Source organism: Lutjanus erythropterus, chromosome 15 (genome assembly GCF_056507025.1).
Source record: "Lutjanus erythropterus isolate fLutEry1 chromosome 15, fLutEry1.hap2, whole genome shotgun sequence".
NCBI lineage: Eukaryota > Metazoa > Chordata > Actinopteri > Lutjaniformes > Lutjanidae > Lutjanus > Lutjanus erythropterus.
Genome location: NC_139331.1, coordinates 15,297,097 through 15,318,684, shown reverse-complemented (window position 1 = coordinate 15,318,684; position 21,588 = coordinate 15,297,097). Strand labels below are relative to the sequence as shown.

At 37.9% G+C, this 21,588-nt stretch overlaps 2 protein-coding genes across 3 annotated transcripts in view; both read right to left on the bottom strand.

The window, feature by feature from the left end:
* Window positions 1-11,322, bottom strand: part of ppp2r5cb (protein phosphatase 2, regulatory subunit B', gamma b) — a 35,554-nt gene extending 24,232 nt beyond the window's left edge. Inside the window, exons 1-3 of one of the 2 annotated variants that reach the window (XM_084736932.1) lie at window positions 11,210-11,322; window positions 10,635-10,694; window positions 6,090-6,255 (exon numbers count right to left, since the gene is read on the bottom strand). In XM_084736932.1, coding sequence (XP_084593058.1) covers window positions 6,090-6,255; window positions 10,635-10,694; window positions 11,210-11,236 — 253 coding nt within the window. In that variant the 5' untranslated portion in view covers window positions 11,237-11,322. The remainder of the gene's footprint in view (window positions 1-6,089; window positions 6,256-10,634; window positions 10,695-11,209) is intronic. The other variant, XM_084736933.1, reaches the window with a different exon arrangement.
* Window positions 11,323-12,816: 1,494 nt separating this feature from the next.
* On the bottom strand, window positions 12,817-21,258 carry LOC146314183 (heat shock protein HSP 90-alpha). Its single transcript, XM_084737804.1, has 11 exons — window positions 21,099-21,258; window positions 18,454-18,603; window positions 17,963-18,329; window positions 17,741-17,874; window positions 17,321-17,638; window positions 17,056-17,221; window positions 15,885-16,075; window positions 14,541-14,688; window positions 13,818-14,086; window positions 13,397-13,730; window positions 12,817-13,286 (listed from the first exon to the last, which is right to left on the bottom strand). The coding sequence occupies exons 2-11, from the start codon at window positions 18,601-18,603 to the stop codon at window positions 13,174-13,176; spliced, it is 2,190 nt and encodes a 729-aa protein (XP_084593930.1). The 5' UTR covers window positions 21,099-21,258; the 3' UTR covers window positions 12,817-13,173.
* Window positions 21,259-21,588: the final 330 nt, after the last annotated feature.

Below are 21,588 nucleotides of genomic sequence, written 5' to 3'. Positions count from 1 at the left end.
CTAACAAGTTCCCAGTGCTTAAGATGACATCCTCAAAAGTCTTGTTTTACTCACAACCCAATAATATTCATTTTACTGTCAGAGGAGTAAAGGAACCAAAACATACTGTCATTTAAGAAATTAGAGAATTCTCACATTTTTCTTACAAAAATCACTCAAACAAATCGATCAATTATCAGTTGATCTTATTATAATTAATCGATTATCAAAATAGTTGCTAATTAATTTCATAATCAAGTAATAATCAATTAACCCTTGCAGCTCTAATCATCATCATCATCATCTGTAATTGCAGTAGTATTACATGCAACTGAAAGTCAACTTCAATCTGAAAAGCTGGTGTAGTTTCTGTAATCTAACTTGTATAATGATGTAATACAACATGGATAGAACATAATGTGTTTATCATGTATTTGTTCAGGCTAAGTTGTTAACAATGGTTTATGTTGGTAATTGTCATTTTTGCGCTGGTTTATTGTTACACCATGAGTGTGATGGCTAGCACATTATTTCACTCCTTGCAACTTGCAAATGCAGAAGAGAACAGAAAAGTGTTATTCAGCTCTCAGTTCACACTGCTTTTACAAATAGATTTTACAAATAGAAAATATGAGATGCCATTGAACACTGGGCTCCAATATCGATACCGGATGGGATCAGTCCCATCGCTAATTTGAGACACTTCAAATAAATATCACCTCAACATTTGTGTTTCTTCACTTGGCTGCTTTTTATTACTCAAGGCTGTTCTTTAAAATGACTTGTATTAGAGTCAATCCATTGCAAGGTATTTAAAGCTCCAACAGTCTGATCCAGAGTTATTATAGTTTTGTTTCTGTCTTTTTTAAAATTTTGTTTCCAGTTCAGTTTAGTTTCAGGTAGGTTTCCAAGTTGGGTTGTTTCATAACTATTAGTTGTTGTTTTTTTCATTATAACCATAAATATTCTTATTTTTGTAGGAGTGAGATTTAAGAAGTTCAGAATAGGTATTAAAATACAAACACTTTGTGAAGGCAACTGACTCACAGTCACATAGACATCAGTCTCAATAAAGATGCAACAGTGCCTCCTCCAGTGCTTGTTGTGTTGAAAAATTTGACAACTGACTAAGACTAAAACTTAAGACATCTCCTGAATATGTATATATATATATATATATATATATATATATATATATGTATGTATGTATGTATGTATGTATATATATATATATATATATATATATATATATATATATATATATATATATATATATATATATATATATATATATTTTCTATTTTTTTTTTTTTTTTTAACTAAAATGTTTTTCACTGTAATAACTGTGCTCTGATCACAGCTAGTGAGTTATGCTTTTTTGTGTTTTTATGGGAGTTGTTTGACCAGGGAAATGTCTCTCATGAGGTATGGGAGTCTTTTCCTCTGCCACCTGCAGGAGTGAGACAGGAAACCCTTCCCTGAATCCTGCCTTGCCCTTTTGCATCCTGCTTTAAGTACCTGCCAACTATGCTAAAAAAAATATATATCTCCCTGAGTTTCAGAATCAAAGATTTTCTAACCAGCTGCCAGACACTCAAACTTTTAACCTGGCTGTTAAAAACAGACAAGATAATAACTTCTACAAAACATACAAAAAGTACTTTAGAAAGCTTGGATGAACATTGAGCATTCTTGTCCAATGTGTCATCTACATGTACAATGCTTAACAAATTTATTAGACCACCAACCAGTGTACGGTTTATGCCACAGCTGCACTACATTAACAGCATTGGTAATTACCAAAATCATTTTAATGTTTCTGTAATGGTTAATACACCATTATGTAGAAGCTCTTTAACCAAAATGATATTTTTAATGCTAAATTATTATTGTGATCAATGAATTTTCAAATTTACTGTTTTACAAAAAAAACAGTAAAATACATTATTATTTCTTGATTAAGATGTTAAATTTTAGTTATTTACTTACATTCCTGAACAGAAAAATTAGTTTTAGTGGTTGAATGTTACGCTTGATTAATTTCTGACTTCTCAGAGAAGCCCAGTGGGCCGGCTCAAATTTGGGTATAAAAAGGTGAATTCAGTTTGAAATTCCTCATTCCTGTTCAAAATGGTAAAACGTCGAGAGCTCACTGGAATGAAAGAGTCCGCATTAAATCACTTCATGATGTTGGGTGGTCTCTGAGACAAATAGGGAAAGACATAAAGTGTTCTCACAGTGTGGTCAAGTATGCTTTGGAGTCAATTGCCGAGACTGGTACTTACAAAATGCGCCAAGGAAGAGGCAGGGAATGAAAGTTAATTGAAGCAGATGTCAGACACCTCAAGATTTTAAGTACTAGAGACAGAAGGAAGACCACTGCTGATCTTCAGGCAGAGATAAATGCTTCTAGATCAGAGTCTGAGAAAGTCTCCAGGATGACCATAAGCAGACGACTGATGGAACAAGGCTTAAAGGGAAGAATAGCTGCTAAGAAGCCATTATTGAGGCCTGCAACGATCCAGATTCCATTATGGTATGAGGTTCCATTTGTGGAAACAACATGGGCAAATTAGTGAAAATCGACGGTATCATGAACAAGAACGTCTACCACAGCATCTTAGTGCATCATGGAATCCCTTCTGGACTGAATCTGATTGGTCGTGGGTTCATATACCAACAAGACAATGACTCCAAGCAAACTTCAAAGCTGTGCAGAGACTATTTGACCAAGAAAAAGGAATCTGGAGTCCTGGAACTGATGGACTGACCAAGTCAAAGTCCGGATTTGAATCCTATTTAACAAATTTGGGATTTAGTAGGTTCAAAGATTGATCACACAAAAGTTTCATCTAAACCAAGTCTGTGGGAACAGCTAGAAACTATTTGGAAGTCAAAAACAAAAGAGATTGTCGAAAAGTACATATGCCAGCAAGAATGCAAACTGTTATCAAGGCCAAAGGAGGCCATACAAAATATTAGGTTTGTGTGAAAAAGGACTATTTAGTTGTTTCAGTTTGTTATTTGCCAAATAAATAACAACATCATTTTTAGTTTTAAAGAAGTTTATGAAAGATTTCTAAAATATTTATGTTTTCTCGTTTTTATGACAGGTGGTCAAATAAATTTGTTAAGCACAGAATGTGCGCATGTCACATGTTAAGCAAACACTTAAGTACATTCACTGTCTTAATATTACACACTCCATCTCTGTAGTAAGTTATGTAACTTCTTTAGTATCTGATGTTACAAGAGAATTGTTTCCTTCAAACAGAAAAGAAATAATGATATTCTCTCTCTCTTCCCATGATGATTTAATAATTATTATAGTTTATCCACTGATGGAAAAGAAATACATTTGAGGTACTAAAATATAGTTTGTTCCAAAACTGTCCTAATCTTATAACTTATGTTACTTGGGGCATTAAACTTTAATACATTAAATACACATTTATCTACAGAGCACTTTAATTCATAAATTAGAATCAGTGGTTTTATTTGTTTTCCATGGCTAAAATATCAGGGGAAGGTTTTCATTACATTACTGTCCTGACAAAGGAAATGTTTGTCCCAGTTAACCAACATTACAGTAACTCAAATATCTGATACTCTGACCAGCAGGTGGCGACAAACCCTGTGAAACAGATGCTTCATGCAGGACAGCTCATGCTTTAATAGAGAACACATACAGGGGCAACAACTGTTGCTGTTCTGGGCTTTTTGGCAAGTACGTTTACACTTGAAACAAGACCGCAGTGAAATAAACAGGCCCCTGCAGAGCATTTATCCTCTGTTTACGAGCTGTAGGCAGATATATCTCCAGCAAACATTTATCCAAAACACAAATTTCTTGATTTGTGTACTTTGGTAGAGCCTTATAAAACAAACTCCCCGTATTATACCTTCAACAGAACGTATTTCAAGTGCTGTGCTGCCATATTCAAATGCTGGGACAGTTAACATGTAGTCTGGAGTCACAACAGGCACATTTGGTTATGGGGCAAGTTCATGGGAAAGGCCTGCTTCTGGTCAGGGTTTTCAGTCTAGCTACAGCCTTGTGGCTCTGCAGGGTGAGCTCTTAGACATGTGTTTCCATCGGGAGGTGGTGATCATGCCTGGAGAGAAAAACAGGCCAAGCGAGGAGGAGCATGTTTGGACAGGACTAAGTGATAACATCAACTGGGCCACTGTGGGATAATGTTTTGCAGAATGTTATCAAAGCTTTCATTGGCATGTGGGAAATGAGCAGCTTTTATCAGAAATAAAGTTATTGGTTTCTCGACACAGTAAAAGGGCAATGGCTAACCAAGATAAAGATACGGGTATATTATTTTATGGTAGAATCGACTGCTATGTGTGTCCATTAATTCTAACCTTGCAGAAAAGACTGAATGGTGTACAAATGGCTCAGAGTAGCACAGCAGCTGCTGTCATCCCTTGTCCCAAATAGTAACTCTACTTTAACCTTTTAGCCAAGTCTTCCAAAGAGAGTAATAACATTTGTACATTCTTCCTGAAGAGGAATGCTGCCTTTGCTGCGGTGTGTTGTAGCAATGCAAGTAAGGTTCAGATTTAAAGGGACAGTCCAACCCCAAATCAAAAATACATGTTTTTCAGGACTGAAACTAACAATTGTTGTCATTATCCACTATTTTGTCTATCTGTCTTTTTTCAGTAATTTATTACCTGTTTGGTCCATAAAATGTCAGAAAATCATTAAAAACCCAAATGATATTCACAAATGCCTTGTTTTGTCCACAACCTAAAGATATTCAGTTTAGTGTCATAGAAGACTAAAGAAACTTTTTGTAAAACTTAACTTAAAAGCTACTACATAGAGTCTCAATTTAGTACTACTCTATGTGACAAGAACACCCGCTTGACAATCAGAGAGGATTTCTATATAGTTATTCTTAATGCCTGTGAAATGACCTTTTAAAGACAAAAGGAAAAAAAACAAGCACTCTTTTCTAAAACAAAAAATAAAATTATGGCAAGATTTATTTTTTCCCTTTATTTTCTTTGTTTTTTTACTTTTAGACAAGTCGACTGGCCTAAGTGGCCTAAATTTCCATTTAATCGACAGGGAAAATTTGTTGCCAGGAACATCCCTACTCTGATGTGCATGCCATCATGTCTAATTCACACATAGTAACACTGTTAGACAGTGCACAACATGCAGTGTTCAAATTTTCCTAAACTTATTGCAGAGAAATGCCTTTAACAATGTACTGATGCTTGTGCACATGTGAGATTGCTGCACTGCCAGGTTATATAATTATTTTCAAAGTGCTGTGAAAGTGCAGAGGACAACATTGCTGTGTGTATTCATGCATGCGGGCATATACAGAAGCATGCATAGATAATATGCCCAGAGGCTTAACGGCTGCATCCACTCCTCTCTTTTCCATCTGGTGCAATGCTGGCACCGAGCTTTGACATTAAGTAAACATCAATATACATCAGCAAAATCCACCAGTTTCTCTTTTACAAGGAGAGGAAGAGAGAAGACGGAGCAAAAGTATGGCTGCCAGACATTGCTGGTCATTGGCAACATCCTGAAACACAAGGACCATGGAATTAAAGCTTTATCTCTGGATTACCACTAAATATAGACGCTTGGGTTAAATCCAGCGCAAAGTCCATGCCATGTACGTCCTCTGTTTGTTTCCATGTATTGCGTAATGTCATGCTCAGCTTGGTATTAAAATGAGTGTGATGTCGCAGGGGGATGTTCATAGATATTTCAGCAAAGAAAGAGTGAGTAAATAACTGAGTGTGTACCTGTAAGTATGCATGTCAGTGAGGCCTGCACTTATCTTTGTCAAGATTACAGGGATTCCTTACACAGCCTGCCTAAAGGAAAATTTTGCTCTATGCATAGCTCCTTGAATTCAGGCTTCAAAACACTTTCAATTAATTACTTTTTGTCCACAAAATGGCAATTTGTGCCCAACTCCACAATCAAGAGCAAAACCTCCCAGCCTGTAAACAGCAGCTCTACTAAATATACCTGTATGCATATGCTACAACTCCAAAACCTAGAGCACTGGGCAGTTTGTTAATGGTGTGATTTGTTGACAGGATTTAGTCATTGTATCAGTAAATACCTTTGAAAGCAGGCAGTTTCTGCAGCTCCCTGTTGTTGCTCAAGCTGAAGCGAGAGGAGCTCTGCCTCTTGTCCTTTTTGACAGGTGTCTGGGAACCTGGCTGCTTCCCCTTTAGCAGCTGAGTGGTTGGAGGAACACTATTGCTAACCTTCCTGTTTGAGCTCTGCTGAAACAAGAGAAAAAAACCCACATTAATGACACAGAGCAAGAGCAAGCACATGTGGTGCACAGAGTGTGAGACAGAGTGCATGTACTGCTTTAGGAATCTGATGAAACTGTGTGCGTGTAGCAACTAGTTTAACAGTTTGACTGCCATAAACTAGACAGGACCTCTTTATTACATACAGACAGCATGTCACTATTTACTTAACAAAATAATGTAACAATGTCTTACATGATGAAACTAAGGTCATAAACCTCATCCAACGTACAAAGGCTATAAGAGTACATTTATCTGGGGACTCCTTAAGCTCCCATGCAAACAAACATGGAACAGACCGTTATATTTTCTTATGCACTCATCAACCCACAAAGCCATGTCTCATGAGACTAAAAAAATCCTTAAGGGTTTGCAGGACTGGATATAATCCTGATGTGGGATCAAGTGAATGTGGCAAGTTTCTCACAGCTGGTCCCACCTGCCTGCTGGGATCCATTCATCACCACACACCTGATGGCACAGAGCTTACTTCACCAGATGCAGCTGTAGAGCTGTGTCAGATGGAGTCACAGGGGAATTATTAAATTCATTAAAGACCCAGCAAAAGTTGGCCACAGTCTGCAGTGCTACTAGGTGGGCCTCTAGCAAGCTGTCTAGTAAAGTGGGAAATAAAGCTGAGCTGGCCTCTGTTATGAACTAAATTAGATGGTCATGTAATACAAAGATAGGAAAGAACTCTTCTACTTGTAAGTATATTAATCCCAAGTAGAAACATTGGTCATCTATGACTGGAATTCAAATTTAATGCTTTAAATTTGTCTCATCACAGATATGTTTGTCAGCGAGACAGCAAATGAAGCCCTCATATATACTATAACACTCCCTATAGTCTCAAACAGTTCTGATTACCAAGTATATGGGACAAAAAGAAGGGCGGGGGGTAACAACAACAGCTTGCAGCCCAGCAATTTCAATCTGTTACAAGGCTGGTGCTGCAGTAGTAGACCTGCTACATGGCTGCTGACACACCACAGCAATACTGATAGCCGATATTGCTTGGTATTATCCAACACAAATGGTTAGGTGGCTGAAACCACAGTTTGATAAAAAAGTGAATTCAGAAGGTGCACTGTGGAGGGAACATGTATCTAACTCCCTTATACAAAATGTATGTCTTGGGCAACACATAAAATAATTGAATATACACTTTTTCTTAAGTGAGTTTCAAAATAGGGAGCAGGAAATTTCTTTAAGCCTTATAACTGACGAATGTGTATATGACAATGAACTGGACGATGTATTGCAGCAGTCACTCAAATATACACAGGTGGTGAACAGGCTTTACAAAATGAATATTAAATGTCCAGTAAGGGGGGGGGGGTTGCTTTTCAAACTGCATGAACAGATTTCAGACCTGAAATGAGTACATCAAGATTTTGACTTCCTGTGAAAAAGAAAAGCCTGCAGTTCCTTGAAGAATGATGGAAGCTGAAATCATTCCATAATAATTCAATGATGTTTAGATACGGTGATTGCAGAGGTCATGGAAGATGTCTGATCAGTTGTTCAGTGAATTTGTTAACAGATGCGTTTTTATCTTGGAATAAAACAATATCATGAGAGAAGTGTCTGAAAATATACTATGCATCCAGTCCCACTGAATGCCTTCATACTATTTTTCAAATACAGCATATGACCATGCAATGCAATACTGTGATGTAATGATTCACACCAGAGGCCTATGTTATAACAGAGCCAACACAATGTTCAACAGTTTGTAATGTAGGCTGAAGGGACCCGTTTGGCCTTTCCAGATGTGAATGACCCAATCCTGAAGATGTAGGGAAAAAGTCAAACATTGAAGTCATTTTGTCTGTCACCTGGGTTAATGCTGCATAGTAAAGTGGCTTGGAGGGTAAAGATGCACAATATAGATTTTTTTCAGCCATTACGGATGAAATCAATAAAATAATTTAACATTTTTGTATTTTAAATTGTTCATATAATCAGCAGTTTATGCATACCACCAAAATATCTCTGAACAAAACTAACTGACATCACCTGAATAAGAAGAACAAAGAACAGTTCTGACTATGTTGAATTATATTTGAGCTAAATACAAAAAAAAAACTTTTTATAGGGCATTTTGCCTAAGAATTCAAATTAGGCTCAATAATTCTTACTTACTTTTGCCAATACATATTGGCTTTAATTTCACTATTGGAATAATAAATAATAATACTGTCCCAATATTATTTGTACACCCATAATAGAAGGCATGCATTTTTTTTTTACAATACTGCGTTCACAGTTATATTTTACTGATTTTATCCAATATCAGCATTTCAACTGCATATTCCAAAATAGCACCACATAAACATATCAGTCCAAATAGTAGAGAAACCTTGGTGAAGGCTGATGCCCTAACTGATGTCATCTACAAGCAATTTCGCACCAGGTTATCAACAAACAGCATCATGAGTCACAAGAAGAGCAACCATGATCCAGGTACAACGCTCTATTCATCAACAGAAGCCAGCCAACTAAACATCCACAGCACATTATTTCTATATGAGATTCTGATTTAAAGGAGTTACAGCTGCTACAAGACATCATATGTAGGATATACTCATACATCTCACCACAGTCTGAACCTGATTCACATTCAAGGTTTATTACTTTTATATCACAAAAGTCAAACAAACTGCGAACCAAGGGTCAAAAACCCATTTTGCTTTCTATACAACAAAACTCAGCCACTACAAGAACTCTACTGCAACTTAGATACTATTAAAGAACCATAAGACCTGAATCTAGCAAGCTTTTCTCCTTCCACTCCACAAGATGTTTTCTGTTTTCCATGCAAGTGCTTTCCTAGTACAGTCAAGTCAATTATATTTATATAACCCATATCACAAATTTGCCACAAGGGGTTTTACAAACTATATATACAGCATATGACTCCCTCTATCTGTAGACTCTTGATTCAGAGAAGGAATAACTCCCCAAATAGCCCCTTTAACAGGTTAAAATATGTAAGAAACCTCAGCACAGATGTACCACCAGCAGGGAGACACTTTATAACAGGAGTGAGGGTCCAATCAAGGGTCTGTCTGGGTAAGCAACAAACTATACCACATCAGGGTTAAACACAGTCACAAAGGCCCTACGGTCTTAAGAATTACCATCATGATTCATCAACATTACCATTATGCTGACCGTTATAATGTAAATGACATGATATAAGCTCTATATATCTATAGTGAGGGCTATCGTGGTGGCTTTCAGAGTTCAGATATTGCAGCCACCCGCTACACTATTTATAAACTCTGATTCACATGATACAGTAACACTGTATCTACAGTAACAATATCAGATATGAAAATTAACATGATACAATTAAGATTTCCCATCATACATACATTAGTTTAGTTAGGGCTAGGCAATATATCAGTAGTGTATCAATATCATGATATGAGACTACATATCGTCTTAAGAGTTTGCTTATCGTGATATGCTATATGTGTTGTCTTTTCCTGATTTTAAAGGCTGTATTACAGTAGAGTGATGTCATTTTTTTAACTTACCAGACTGTTCTAGCTGTTGTGCTATGTGCAATATTAGGGGTGCACAATTAATTGAAATATTATTGAAATTGCAAAATGGCAAAGAGTGATATCCAAATCAAGGAAGCTGTAATTTTTAATAAAGGTAAAATGTGTGCCAAAACAGCCTCAAAATGATGTGCTGAAGGGCTGCAGAGATGTCCTGGCCTAGAAATCTTGTGCCCCAGAAAAAAAAAAAGGTGTTGTTTTTTGTTAATACAGACCACAACAAATGTCACATCACCAGGATTTAATGTTTTTTTAGACTGAAAATGAAAATTGTGATTTTTTTTCCCCCACTAATCATATAGCAATCATCATATCTTTTGAAATAAATGCATTTCTTTTTTTTACCATATGGTGCAGGTCTAGCCTTTAGCCACTTAATTATGATATGGACATAATTCATGATTATTGATCAAACATCTCAATGTGTTAACATTTTGTGAAAGCATAGATTACAGCTCAAAGCATAGTCATTGCTACAATATTGTCATAATATTGACATATCGAGATATTTGGTCAAAAATAATGTAATTTTTTGGGTCCATTTTGCCCAGCTACGACTCACAGACCTTACCCTGAATTACTGCAAAGGATAGCACTGAACTCTGATAATGCACAGGAGTTGAGCTTGATGATTCATTTTGTCACTGTCTAATAAGGCAGTCCACTTTCAAACACTAATACTATAAAATCAGCATTTTAACTCGTGTCAGACAAAGTCATGCTATCTTCCAGGCAGTTTCTGGTAAGGTGTCCTGAGTTACATTAGCCTACCTCATGTTCTGAATTCTCTTGTCCACCACTCTTGCCCACTTTGCCAGACTTAGGGGTGTCCTGGAAGAAAAAGTTTCAGTTCTTAAGTCAATTGGATAGCACCAGCAAGCAATCTATCAATGAATGCCGCCATGCAGTAGTCCTTGCTAAATATAGCATGCCTGCCCACCCTGTCTCACACTCCCGTTTGAATTCACTGGTGAGTCTGCAGCTAGCTAGCGAACGTTACTTCATACGACCCCAGCTTTCAGCGTTGAAAAAGACACGTCCTTACATTTACGCTTACAAATACACACAAACACTGCCCGAGAAAGCATATGCATTTAAAGCGAACTAACGTATCTCACGTCTGGATACGGCTTTCTTTATTTGTATAGGTAGCTCCACGTACCAGGCGCTGGCAGGATAACGGCTAGCTGGTGCTGGCTGGCTAACGTTAATGTGATGGGACACTGCGCTAATAGCTAGCTTAAATGTCTTCTTATGAGGCCGGTTTATCAATAAATACACTGGAATGCACCTCATGCAAACTTTGTTTCCAGGCGCCATAACCTCTTGGCAATTCTCAAACCCACCTTATCCTTTTTCGTTTTATTCGGCATTGTACAACCGTAGCCGCCCTTGCTCCCCTCTCGGATACTCCACAATCAAAACCTTGACAACTCTCAGGGCACCACACTGTAAGGCGGTTCAGCCCGTCCTCGCCTTCTGATTGGCTGCTGTCTGTCAGCTGACTCCAACGGCTCGGATTGACACGCTGAAAGCATTGAGAGGCAGCGGGAGCCCCCTGCCGGTGACAGGGAGGGTATTACAACACATGATTACAGCAACTATCATCATGCTCTTCCTGTGCGTCATAGACTGGCCTACAAGTTGCCCTATCTTCTCTGTTTGTCACTTTCACATCCCATAATTAATTAATTAACTCAACTATCTAAATTGTATTATGTAAATACCCATACCCATAAAATCAGATTATTAAAACAGTAAACTATTACTGGTATTTTTATAAAACGAAAAAAATATACATATTGCATTATGTTCTCTATCCACAAATTCAGTAACATATACACTGATACTACTGTAGGCCTTTGATAAGCCACCATGGGCCAATAACATCAGGTGACCGATTTTCCTGTCTGGTTCCACAATTAACAAAATCATTTTAAGTCATTTTTCCAGAAAAAATGTTAAAGGATTCTTACATGTAAATCTCAGTCTGGGTCAGTTTGGGCGTGAGGAAACTAATGGCAATTTTTATAATCTTCTAACATTTTATAGCCTTTACTTCCTGTGCACGTTGTGCTTGTAATAGTTAAGTTCTGCACCTCCTTTTCTAATAACTAAGTGTGATCTTCCGTTGCTGAATATCTCTAACATTCTTCTGAAGCAGGTCTACGAACTTGGTTTCCTCTCACAGTAGAAACAAGTTGCATTACTGCCATCTACTGGAATTCTATCGCCACTTACAATGTCTGTTTGCCCCCTGAATTGTATTCAGTTCCGTACATTGATTTAATGTAACACCTGTGCTTTTCCTATTGACAAGCCAAAGTGTCTGTAGTGAAAAAGTCCTGTATTTGTGTGTAACTTTACAGAGCAGTGAAGTGACAATCATTTTCTGTAATCTTGCCTGTTGCTCATCTTCTTGCCACATCAACTGTCTTGTTATGAATTTTCATTTTCTGTCTTAGCACTATTATCACTCCAGTATGAGCTACGCCTTCACAGATTATCGTCAGTCCTATTACAATGAACTACTGGTTGACTCTGATGTCCTTGGAAGAATCAATTCGTACAATTTATTTTTGCACAATCTGTCACAAAAGTTACAATGAAAGATCCACGTCACTATAGCTACAGCCTCAAAAATGTAACAGAATTATATTTTTCCATCACTATTCATGTTCTTGAATACAGCTTTGCAATGCTGTTACAAAGTTTTCTTACCAAGCATACCATTAGCTATAAGTTCTTGTACCTTTATGAAATGTTTTTAGACCCACTCCACAGCAGCTAGTGATCAACAATTTACCCCTTAATTTTTGCAAAGATATAATTTATCTTCTATTATTAATCAATAATGTAATTCTATCCAGACCATCTATTGTCCTGAGGCAATTAGCTACAGTAACTCATCTCTTGTAAATCTATCAAAGAATAAGTAAGGATGACCAAAGCATGACATGTTAACATGGTAAATCTTTATTTATGGGCCGAACCCGTTTCAAGTAACCATATCAATTTTTTGATATATTTACAGTTAAAGAACACTCAAAGAACATTGGAATGTCAATACAAAAACAAATACATTAATTAATAATAATAAAACTTAAGATACAAAAAGTGACAACTTCAAAAAATAAAGTTCTGAAAGGAATGAATCTGAGCTGCATATGGTTGATGCAAGGGGAAATAAAGTGAACTTGGTCAAAAAAGGGTTGGGTGGGGCACTCCAGTCTCATTTACCACATTAAACTTTAAATTTTAAATTTTATACAACACTACTTCTGAACGCTGGCAGGCAACAGAAACAGGCCTAATCCACCTCCTCCATCCTGGATGTGTCATCGTCATCACCTTCAAGAGGGGGCATGTCCTCAGTGGGTGCAGAGGTGACATCGTCTGGTGTCAGATCATCTTCATCAATACCTTAAAGAGGAAGCAAGCAGATTATGAGTAAGTAAAGGTCTGGGAATTATTTGCAAGAAGCAGAGTTAAAATTGTCATGAATGCTTTACATTGTTTGCATTAACGCTCACCTAGACCGAGCTTGATCATTCTGTAGATGCGATTGGAGTGTGTCTGGGGGTCATCCAAGGTGAATCCTGAGGAGAGCAGGGCGGTCTCAAAGAGCAGGATGACCAGATCTTTCACAGACTTGTCATTCTTATCAGCCTCTGCCTTTTGCCTCAGGGTCTCCACGATGGGGTGGTCAGGGTTGATCTCAAGGTGTTTTTTAGCAGCCATGTAGCCCATAGTGGAATTGTCCCTCAGAGCCTGGGCCTTCATGATTCTCTCCATGTTGGCCGTCCAGCCGTAAGTGCTGGTGACGATGCAGCAGGGGGAGGAGACCAGGCGGTTGGAGACTGTGACCTGTGGACGTCAACAACAATTAATACCATTTTCAGCTTTATTTACAGATTATATAGTAGGCTTTTGGTTGCTTTAATTCATGCTCACCTTCTCCACCTTCTTCTCCAAGATGTCCTTCATGATCTTGCACAGGTTCTCGAACTGAGCCTTCTTCTCCTCCTGCTTCTTCTTCTCATCCTCATCCTCAGGCAGCTCCAGGCCTTCCTTTGTCACTGAAACGAGGTTCTTGCCCTCAAACTCCTTGAGCTGCTGGACACAGTACTCGTCGATGGGCTCAATCATGTAGATGACCTCAAGGCCGGCTTTGCGAAGGCGCTCCACAAAGGCAGAGTTAGCCACTTGGTCCTTAGTCTCACCTGAAATACACACATGGCAATCCAATCACACATTCATGTAATATCACATCATTAACTCAATTCACCTTATTTGTAAATGGTTTTTTTTATTTACATTGGGGCTGAGTGACTTGGAAAAAAATCATATCATCATATATAAGCAATATGAGTACAAATTTCATCAGGATTTTTTGCATTTCACTGTCACTGAAAATAATAAAACAAAAAACATAAGTGTGACTTCTGCTAGAGTTTCAACATCTGGAAAATATGATTTGCAGACCAGGGCATCTTTGTAGTGCCACAATGCTTCATTCATAAAATATATGTTCTGACACCTTTTACCTTTATCAAGAAATACCAGCTCCTGCAATTTGGATGTTGCACTTTGCCGTATTGCAATTTTCGATAATATTCTTATTAAATGTTCAGCCCTAATTTACATTAATAGTTAACAGATGAAGAGCATCCTTACCAGTGATGTAGTAGATGTGTTTTTGGTTGTCTTTCATACGTGTAACATAGTCCTTCAGGGACACCATCTCATCTCCAGAAGCTGAAGTGTAGTATCGCAACAGCTCAGACAGCTTCTTTCTGTTTTGAGAATCCTCATGGATACCGAGCTAAAAGACAAATAAAACTAAAGGTCACTAACATGCAGTTGGAAATACAGTTGCATCAGTAGACAATTCAAGTGACTTAAATTACACTATTTCTCCATTAGAGGGATAGTTTGGCTTATTTGAAGTGGAGTAGTGTGAGGTATTAATCGAATGTCAGTGTATTAGCTACAGTAGATGCTGGTCGGTAATCCCCTGGTTAGGAGAGGCAGAGTGGGATACCAGCACGGAAGTTAACATTCAACTGCTGTGGACAGGGTCAGCAACAAAAGGTGTTGTAGCCACTGGCTAAGACACCTTCTGTTGCTTGGTCCATCTGTATAAAAAAAAAATAAAAAAAGAATTTTGTATTTGTATTTGTAATTAAATGTATGCTATATTTTCACTGCTTTACCTTGCCATTAGACGGCCTTTTCTAACAGGAAAACCACCGTTATACAACCCAAATATCACTCTATCCAAACCAACCAAACAAAATCTGTGAAATAAGCCACTTTATCTCACAGAACACAGGGGTTGCTGGTCCACACCTGCTTCAATCTGTTAGTTTGTTTGTGTTACTTTGGTGGATCTGAACTAACCTTTCAGTTGGTTTGGACAAAGCGATATGTGGCTTATTAATGGCAGTTTCCCAACAGATAATTCTGTGTGATGATAAAGCAAAGCAGCAGACATATTCTAAATATAGCGTACACTTGAATTGATATTATTTTACTTTTTTAAAGTGGCTAAAATACCTTTTGTTGCTGACCCTGGCTGGTAACAAGTAGCCCATACTATCCCACATTAAATAATCTAAACTATTCCTTCAACAATACCAGTGTTAAAAATGCAAAAATATTTAACTAAAACATATAAAAAATACTGATAAGCAGAGTGTGTCCATTTAAACAGAAGCTGCCAACAAGGAGCTCCAACAAGACTGAAAGCAGCTTTACATCAGGACAATATGGCCAAGGATCAGACAGATGGCTCAGAGGCTCAAAGTAAAAAACTAGAATAATTACCTTAAGGCTCTTGTTAAGCTTTGCGCTTTGCACAAAAAAAGTAAGCTCATTCCTGGTCTATAGGATAGGCAGCATTTTAACGCAGTATCAAACCAAAGCATAAGAAGTGAAAACAAAGTGGCTGCCAAAAGCTTGAATGTGACATCATTAGGCAATCTCACAGCTTGCACGGTGCAAGGTGAGGACACTGACCTTGATGTTCTTGGAGAACTGTTCGTAGTACTTTTTGTAGTTGTCCTTGTCCTCGGCGAGTTCAGTGAAAAGTTCCAGGCATTTCTTGACCAGGTTCTTGCGGATGACCTTCAGGATCTTGCTCTGCTGCAGCATCTCTCTGGAGATGTTGAGGGGCAGGTCCTCAGAGTCCACCACACCCTTGATGAAATCTGAACAGACAAGATAAAGACTGCTGAGCCTTTTTTTCCCCTTAAGTTCAAAACATAATAATCTCACTAACAGTAATGCTTTATGAGAGCTAAAATTCAAAGTTTTAATATAAAAAAATTATCCACCACACCATTAATGAAATTGGACATTCTGAAATTTCACAAAAAAACTGGTCAGCAATGTATTTAAAATTTCAAGATGTTATATTATGGTTATTTGATTTATGAACAAATTGTAGATATATAACAATATACTGACAATTTCAAACAAAAAATGTCTTAATACAGTACTGGACTCTGACTTTATCTAGTACATGGTTAATATTTATTTGATTTAATGTAATTTTTGTTTTACAATTGTTCATACATAATTTAAACATTCATTGTCAAAACATGCTTTGGTCATGGCCTAATCCTTTTAGCTTAATTGTACATCATTTTCTGAAGATGTTGTACACATCATGTTTATTACTTAATTTTTTTTCGTTGTTTTTTAATATTGTGATAAATATTGTGTCCAGAACTTTTCAATCATTCTAATCATACTAAAAGCTAATAATTGATCCTTCCTAGATCTCTCCCCTTTTCACCCTGTGCTCCAATAACAGACGAGCAGGCTTGGCACTTCGGTCAATGTTCTCTTTTCCTTTACTTACATATGTTCTGAGTTAGGCTCATCTATGTTGAAAAGAAAAACTCATTTTGAATATTGTTAAAAGATGTTGCTGCAGTTGTTGCTGTAAAAGCAATATATCGACATCTTGGGTAAGCTAATGTTATCAAAACACTAACGAACTACCTAGCTAAACTACATCATTCATTGGCTTGCTAGTTAGCATTATCTAACTTGAGATATTGCTTTTAACAGGAGAATGAGAAAGTTGACTGAAGAACCAAGCTAACCATACTCTTATTGGAGCACAGAGCCAACAGAAGCAGGACTTAGGAAGAGTCAGTTCCACATTTGGGTCAATACTTACTGAGGTACTCAGGGATGAGCTCATCGCAGTTGTCCATGATGAAGACCCTGCGCACATACAGCTTAATGTTGTTCTTCTTCTTCTTGTTCTCGAAGAGGTCGAAGGGAGCGCGACGGGGCACAAAGAGAAGGGCACGGAATTCCAGCTGGCCCTCTACTGAAAAGTGCTGTGGGGGGAAAAGGGGTTGTTAGGTCAGATACAGATACTACTTGTATTAAAATGTGTCCAATATGGACATCTTGTCAAAAATCATTACAAGACCTACCTTGACAGCCAGGTGGTCTTCCCAGTCATTGGTCAGACTCTTATAGAACTCTCCATACTCCTCATTAGTGATGTCATCAGGGTTACGGGTCCACAGGGGCTTGGTTTTGTTCAGCTCTTCCTGGTCGATGTACTTCTCCTTGATCTTCTTCTTCTTCTTCTTTTTGTCACCCTTGTCGTGGTCATGCTCGTCGTCTGAGCCAACATCCTCAATTTCCGGCTTGTCTTCATCCTTTTCCTCTTCTTCATCTTTGTCTTTCTCCTTCTCCTCCTCCTCTGCCTCATCGTCACTCACCTCCTTGTCGCGCTCTTTCTCCACCTTGATAAAAATACAACTCAGTCACTGGCCATGATTTTTTACTTTGTCCACCCAAGTTACCTGATTTATAATTCAATTCAGACTATTTACATGAGCACTTACAAAGAGCGTGATGGGATAGCCAATGAACTGTGAGTGTTTTTTCACTATCTCTTTGATTCTTCGCTCCTCGAGGTATTCTGTCTGGTCTTCTTTCAAGTGTAAGATCACCTTGGTGCCACGTCCCATAGGCTCAGCTACAGAAAAATGGATCAATGTCAGGATTATCCTACAAGTATGCCTTTAAAAACAAAACTGAATTGTTAATGACTTTACACTACTTACAGCTGTCCACTTTTACTGTGAATGAGCCTCCAGCAGAGGATTCCCAGGCGTACTGCTCGTCATCATTGTGCTTGGTGATGACTGTCACCTTCTCAGCCACGAGGTAGGCAGAGTAGAAACCAACACCAAACTGACCGATCATGGAGATGTCAGCTCCAGCCTGCAGAGCCTCCATGAAAGCCTTGGTGCCAGACTTGGCGATTGTACCCAGATTGTTGATCAGGTCAGCCTTGGTCATGCCGATACCTGTGTCAATCAGGGTCAGCGTGCGTTCCTCTTTGTTGGGAATGACTTCGATTTTGAGGTCCTTGCCAGTATCAAGCTTGGTGGGGTCAGTGAGACTCTCATAGCGTATTTTGTCCAGAGCCTAAAGGAAAAACAATTCTTTAATGAAAAGTTCTGACAATATCTTACATTTCAGATTACTCAGTAAATGCCTGTCACAATGTGAGATTAAGAGCAGCTTTAGACTAATACAATGGCAAACTTACATCTGAAGAATTGGAGATGATCTCCCTAAGGAAGATCTCTTTGTTGGAATAGAAAGTGTTGATGATGAGGGACATCAGCTGAGCTATCTCAGCCTGGAATGCAAAGGTCTCAGCCTCCTCCTCCATTGGTTGGTCATGTGATTCAGGCATCTATGCAGAGGGCAAAAAATTAATATTGTTTTTTAGAGCATGCATAGCCCGTGGATTACAAATGCAAACACACAAAATAAGTGGTACATCCTATCAGCTGGACACATTTGTCTCCCTAAAGCTTGATGCACAAAGGCTCACACTATTATTTGAATTAGATCAGAGAACTGAACGCATGACATTTTTGTACCACTACAGTCTAACTCTATACTTATTGTCATCTATTTTTGCAGTTATACAGGCTGTTTAATGACTGGCCGATATAGCTAAAAAAATTATAACAATAATATGTTTAACTACAGACAATGGGGATAACTGATCATTTTAATGACCTATTAAAAAAAAAAGACCAGCAGAAAAACTATTGAATCTAACAATCTAATTTTGAATTTAACTGCCTTATTTCGAATTTATCCACTTAATGTATCAAGGCACACAGATGAAAAAACTGCCATATTGGGGAATTGTCCTGTCCATTTTATCAACAACTTCCTCACTGTCTGTACATTTACTCATTCTATGCCATTTCTGTTGTGTCACACGTCGATGGTGGAACTGAACCTCACACTTGGCTGTTTGCATGTCACTCACATACAGACTTCAGCAGACTTCATTATCAAAGGATATGATAGACTGTTTATGAGCCAGGACACATTTGTTATTTGCCTTTATAGCAGTTTGCATTTAAGTAAAACTACTGAACATTTTATTGAACAATTTTTTCACTGGATGGTGGTTACTGACAATGCATATCAATACTGTTTTACTGCCCAGGTCTATGGTCATGTTATGATCAACCAGTATTGTTGATTGTATTGTTGTGTACAGTGTGCATTGTCCTTTATTCTAGTGCCAAAGACAAATTTCCATTTTAAGTTAATTTAATGGACAATAATGTCTGAATCTGAAAATTATCAGTCTGTCTTTATCAGTATCGGCATATATGTTGTCTAATATACACTGATATGAAAATTACTGTTCTTTCTATTCTGTTTATGTTTTTACTTTGAAATATTAAAAATTCTTGTCAAAGTATTTATGTAAGGACAATGGTGTTTCCAATACTATATAACAGAGTTTAAAATAATATGTAAAATATTCAGCCTCCATTATCTATCTAGGGATCACTGCAAAAAATGTGTTTGCCTGTACTATCTTCTGTATAAAAATAGTCATAGATAGATAGATAGATATATCAGATTGTTTTTACTCCAAAATATAAGCATCAGCCCCAAAAATCCTGGATTGGTCAGGGTCTACCTACAAACCGTTGACAATTATCTCTATTCTCTGAAGCACCAATGAGTACATACATCAGTAATAAAAGCTTATGTGTGAGTGATAGCTTATGTGTGAGCGTGTATCACTTGTGCAGCCAGGTGGTGTGACAGACGGTCCAGCTCTGCTCACTGCTCCACCTGCCTTTAATCCATCCTATCTGCTTCTGCCTTTATTCAGATTACGTAATACATATTTTATTTTCAGCAAATTAAATAAAAAAGTATGTGTACAGAGTGTATAAAGTGCTCAGCAGATTCCAAAAATCCAGATTGACAGTTTAGATTATTTGGTTCCAAAACCAAGACATCAGTAATGAATGACTGTATGTCAGCCCACAAATGGAGATAAATCACGACAGTGTTATTACATGTAATTGTCATTATTAGTTATTGGTTGATCAGAGGGGAGCACGTGGCTTGAATTGCATATCAGCATCAGTACAAGTGACTCCATCTATCGGTTTCCCAGGCGAAATGCAGGTTTCTAGAAGGTACCAGGAGTCCAGCAGAGGAACTCTCTAGCAGTTTCCATAGGAATCGATAGCTCCTCCTCTTTAACCAATATTTGAGGAGATTTCTGTGAATGATGCCCCTGTAGTTCCATGATCTTGTAACTGAATCACTATGGCGGCAGATTGAGGGCACGGACTGAAAATCTGAGAGAAATCTCTCTGCTCTTCGAATATCTGATAGGCTCATTAAAGAGTGTGCCTGCTTAACATAATTCCTCCTGCCTTACAAGTGCACCGTGGATGCATCATGTTGCTATGAGCTCTGAATGATGCAAAGGTACTGTGGTCGGGATAGTTACCAAGATAATGTTGGAGAAAGTTTGGACGTGTGCAAATAACACTGATATTCCAGGGAAATCACTTAGTAACACATTTTGATATAAAATTGGCAAACATGTCAAGCACATGGTTATAATCTTGTCATAATCTGATTATAGCACGATCTACATTAAGCTAACTCGATTTATAATATCTTCAAGTAAGTCATCACCATTTGTATTCAGGTATGTCAGTATATTTTATCATTATTGAAATGTTATAAAATATCATCTTATATTAAAAAATAACTACACTACAGCTATAACGTTTTATCGACTAAGCTAACAATAGCTAACATGAACGTTAAAGTGTACAATATTATATTTTAGCCGCTGTCACCTCTGTTGAACGATAGTATTATATAAAAAATAGTTTATTAAATTACCTTGGTCCTCGGTGACTCGAACACACCGGTGTGAAATGTATGACCGTCGGCTCAGGTGCAGGCAGACCGGCTGAATTAAGACGTCTAGTGCGGTGAGGGTAGCTGGGCAGCTTTAATACCCCTTCCGAGCGTTCGAGAAATCCTGTCCTGAGCTAGTTTCCAGAACCATCTGGAATCTTCCTTGGTTCTAGTCGCTGATTGGTCCAGTGAGCTGTCAATCATTATGTGTGCGTATGCCTCTCTGTTCATTCTTGGCTGGAGTGGGCGGGACTAAAGGGAGGACAGTCTGAGCTGCTCGTATCGAGAAGGGAACTCCACACCAGCAAAAGATCTCGCGAGAACGACCCAAACCATGATCTTTCCCTTACATTAACAAAATATTTTCTGCCCTTTAACCTACCCAAATTTTAACCACACACATTTTCACATTAAAAAATACAATTACTTTATACAAGGTATAAAATGAAGAAACAATGTCTACAAATCTCGC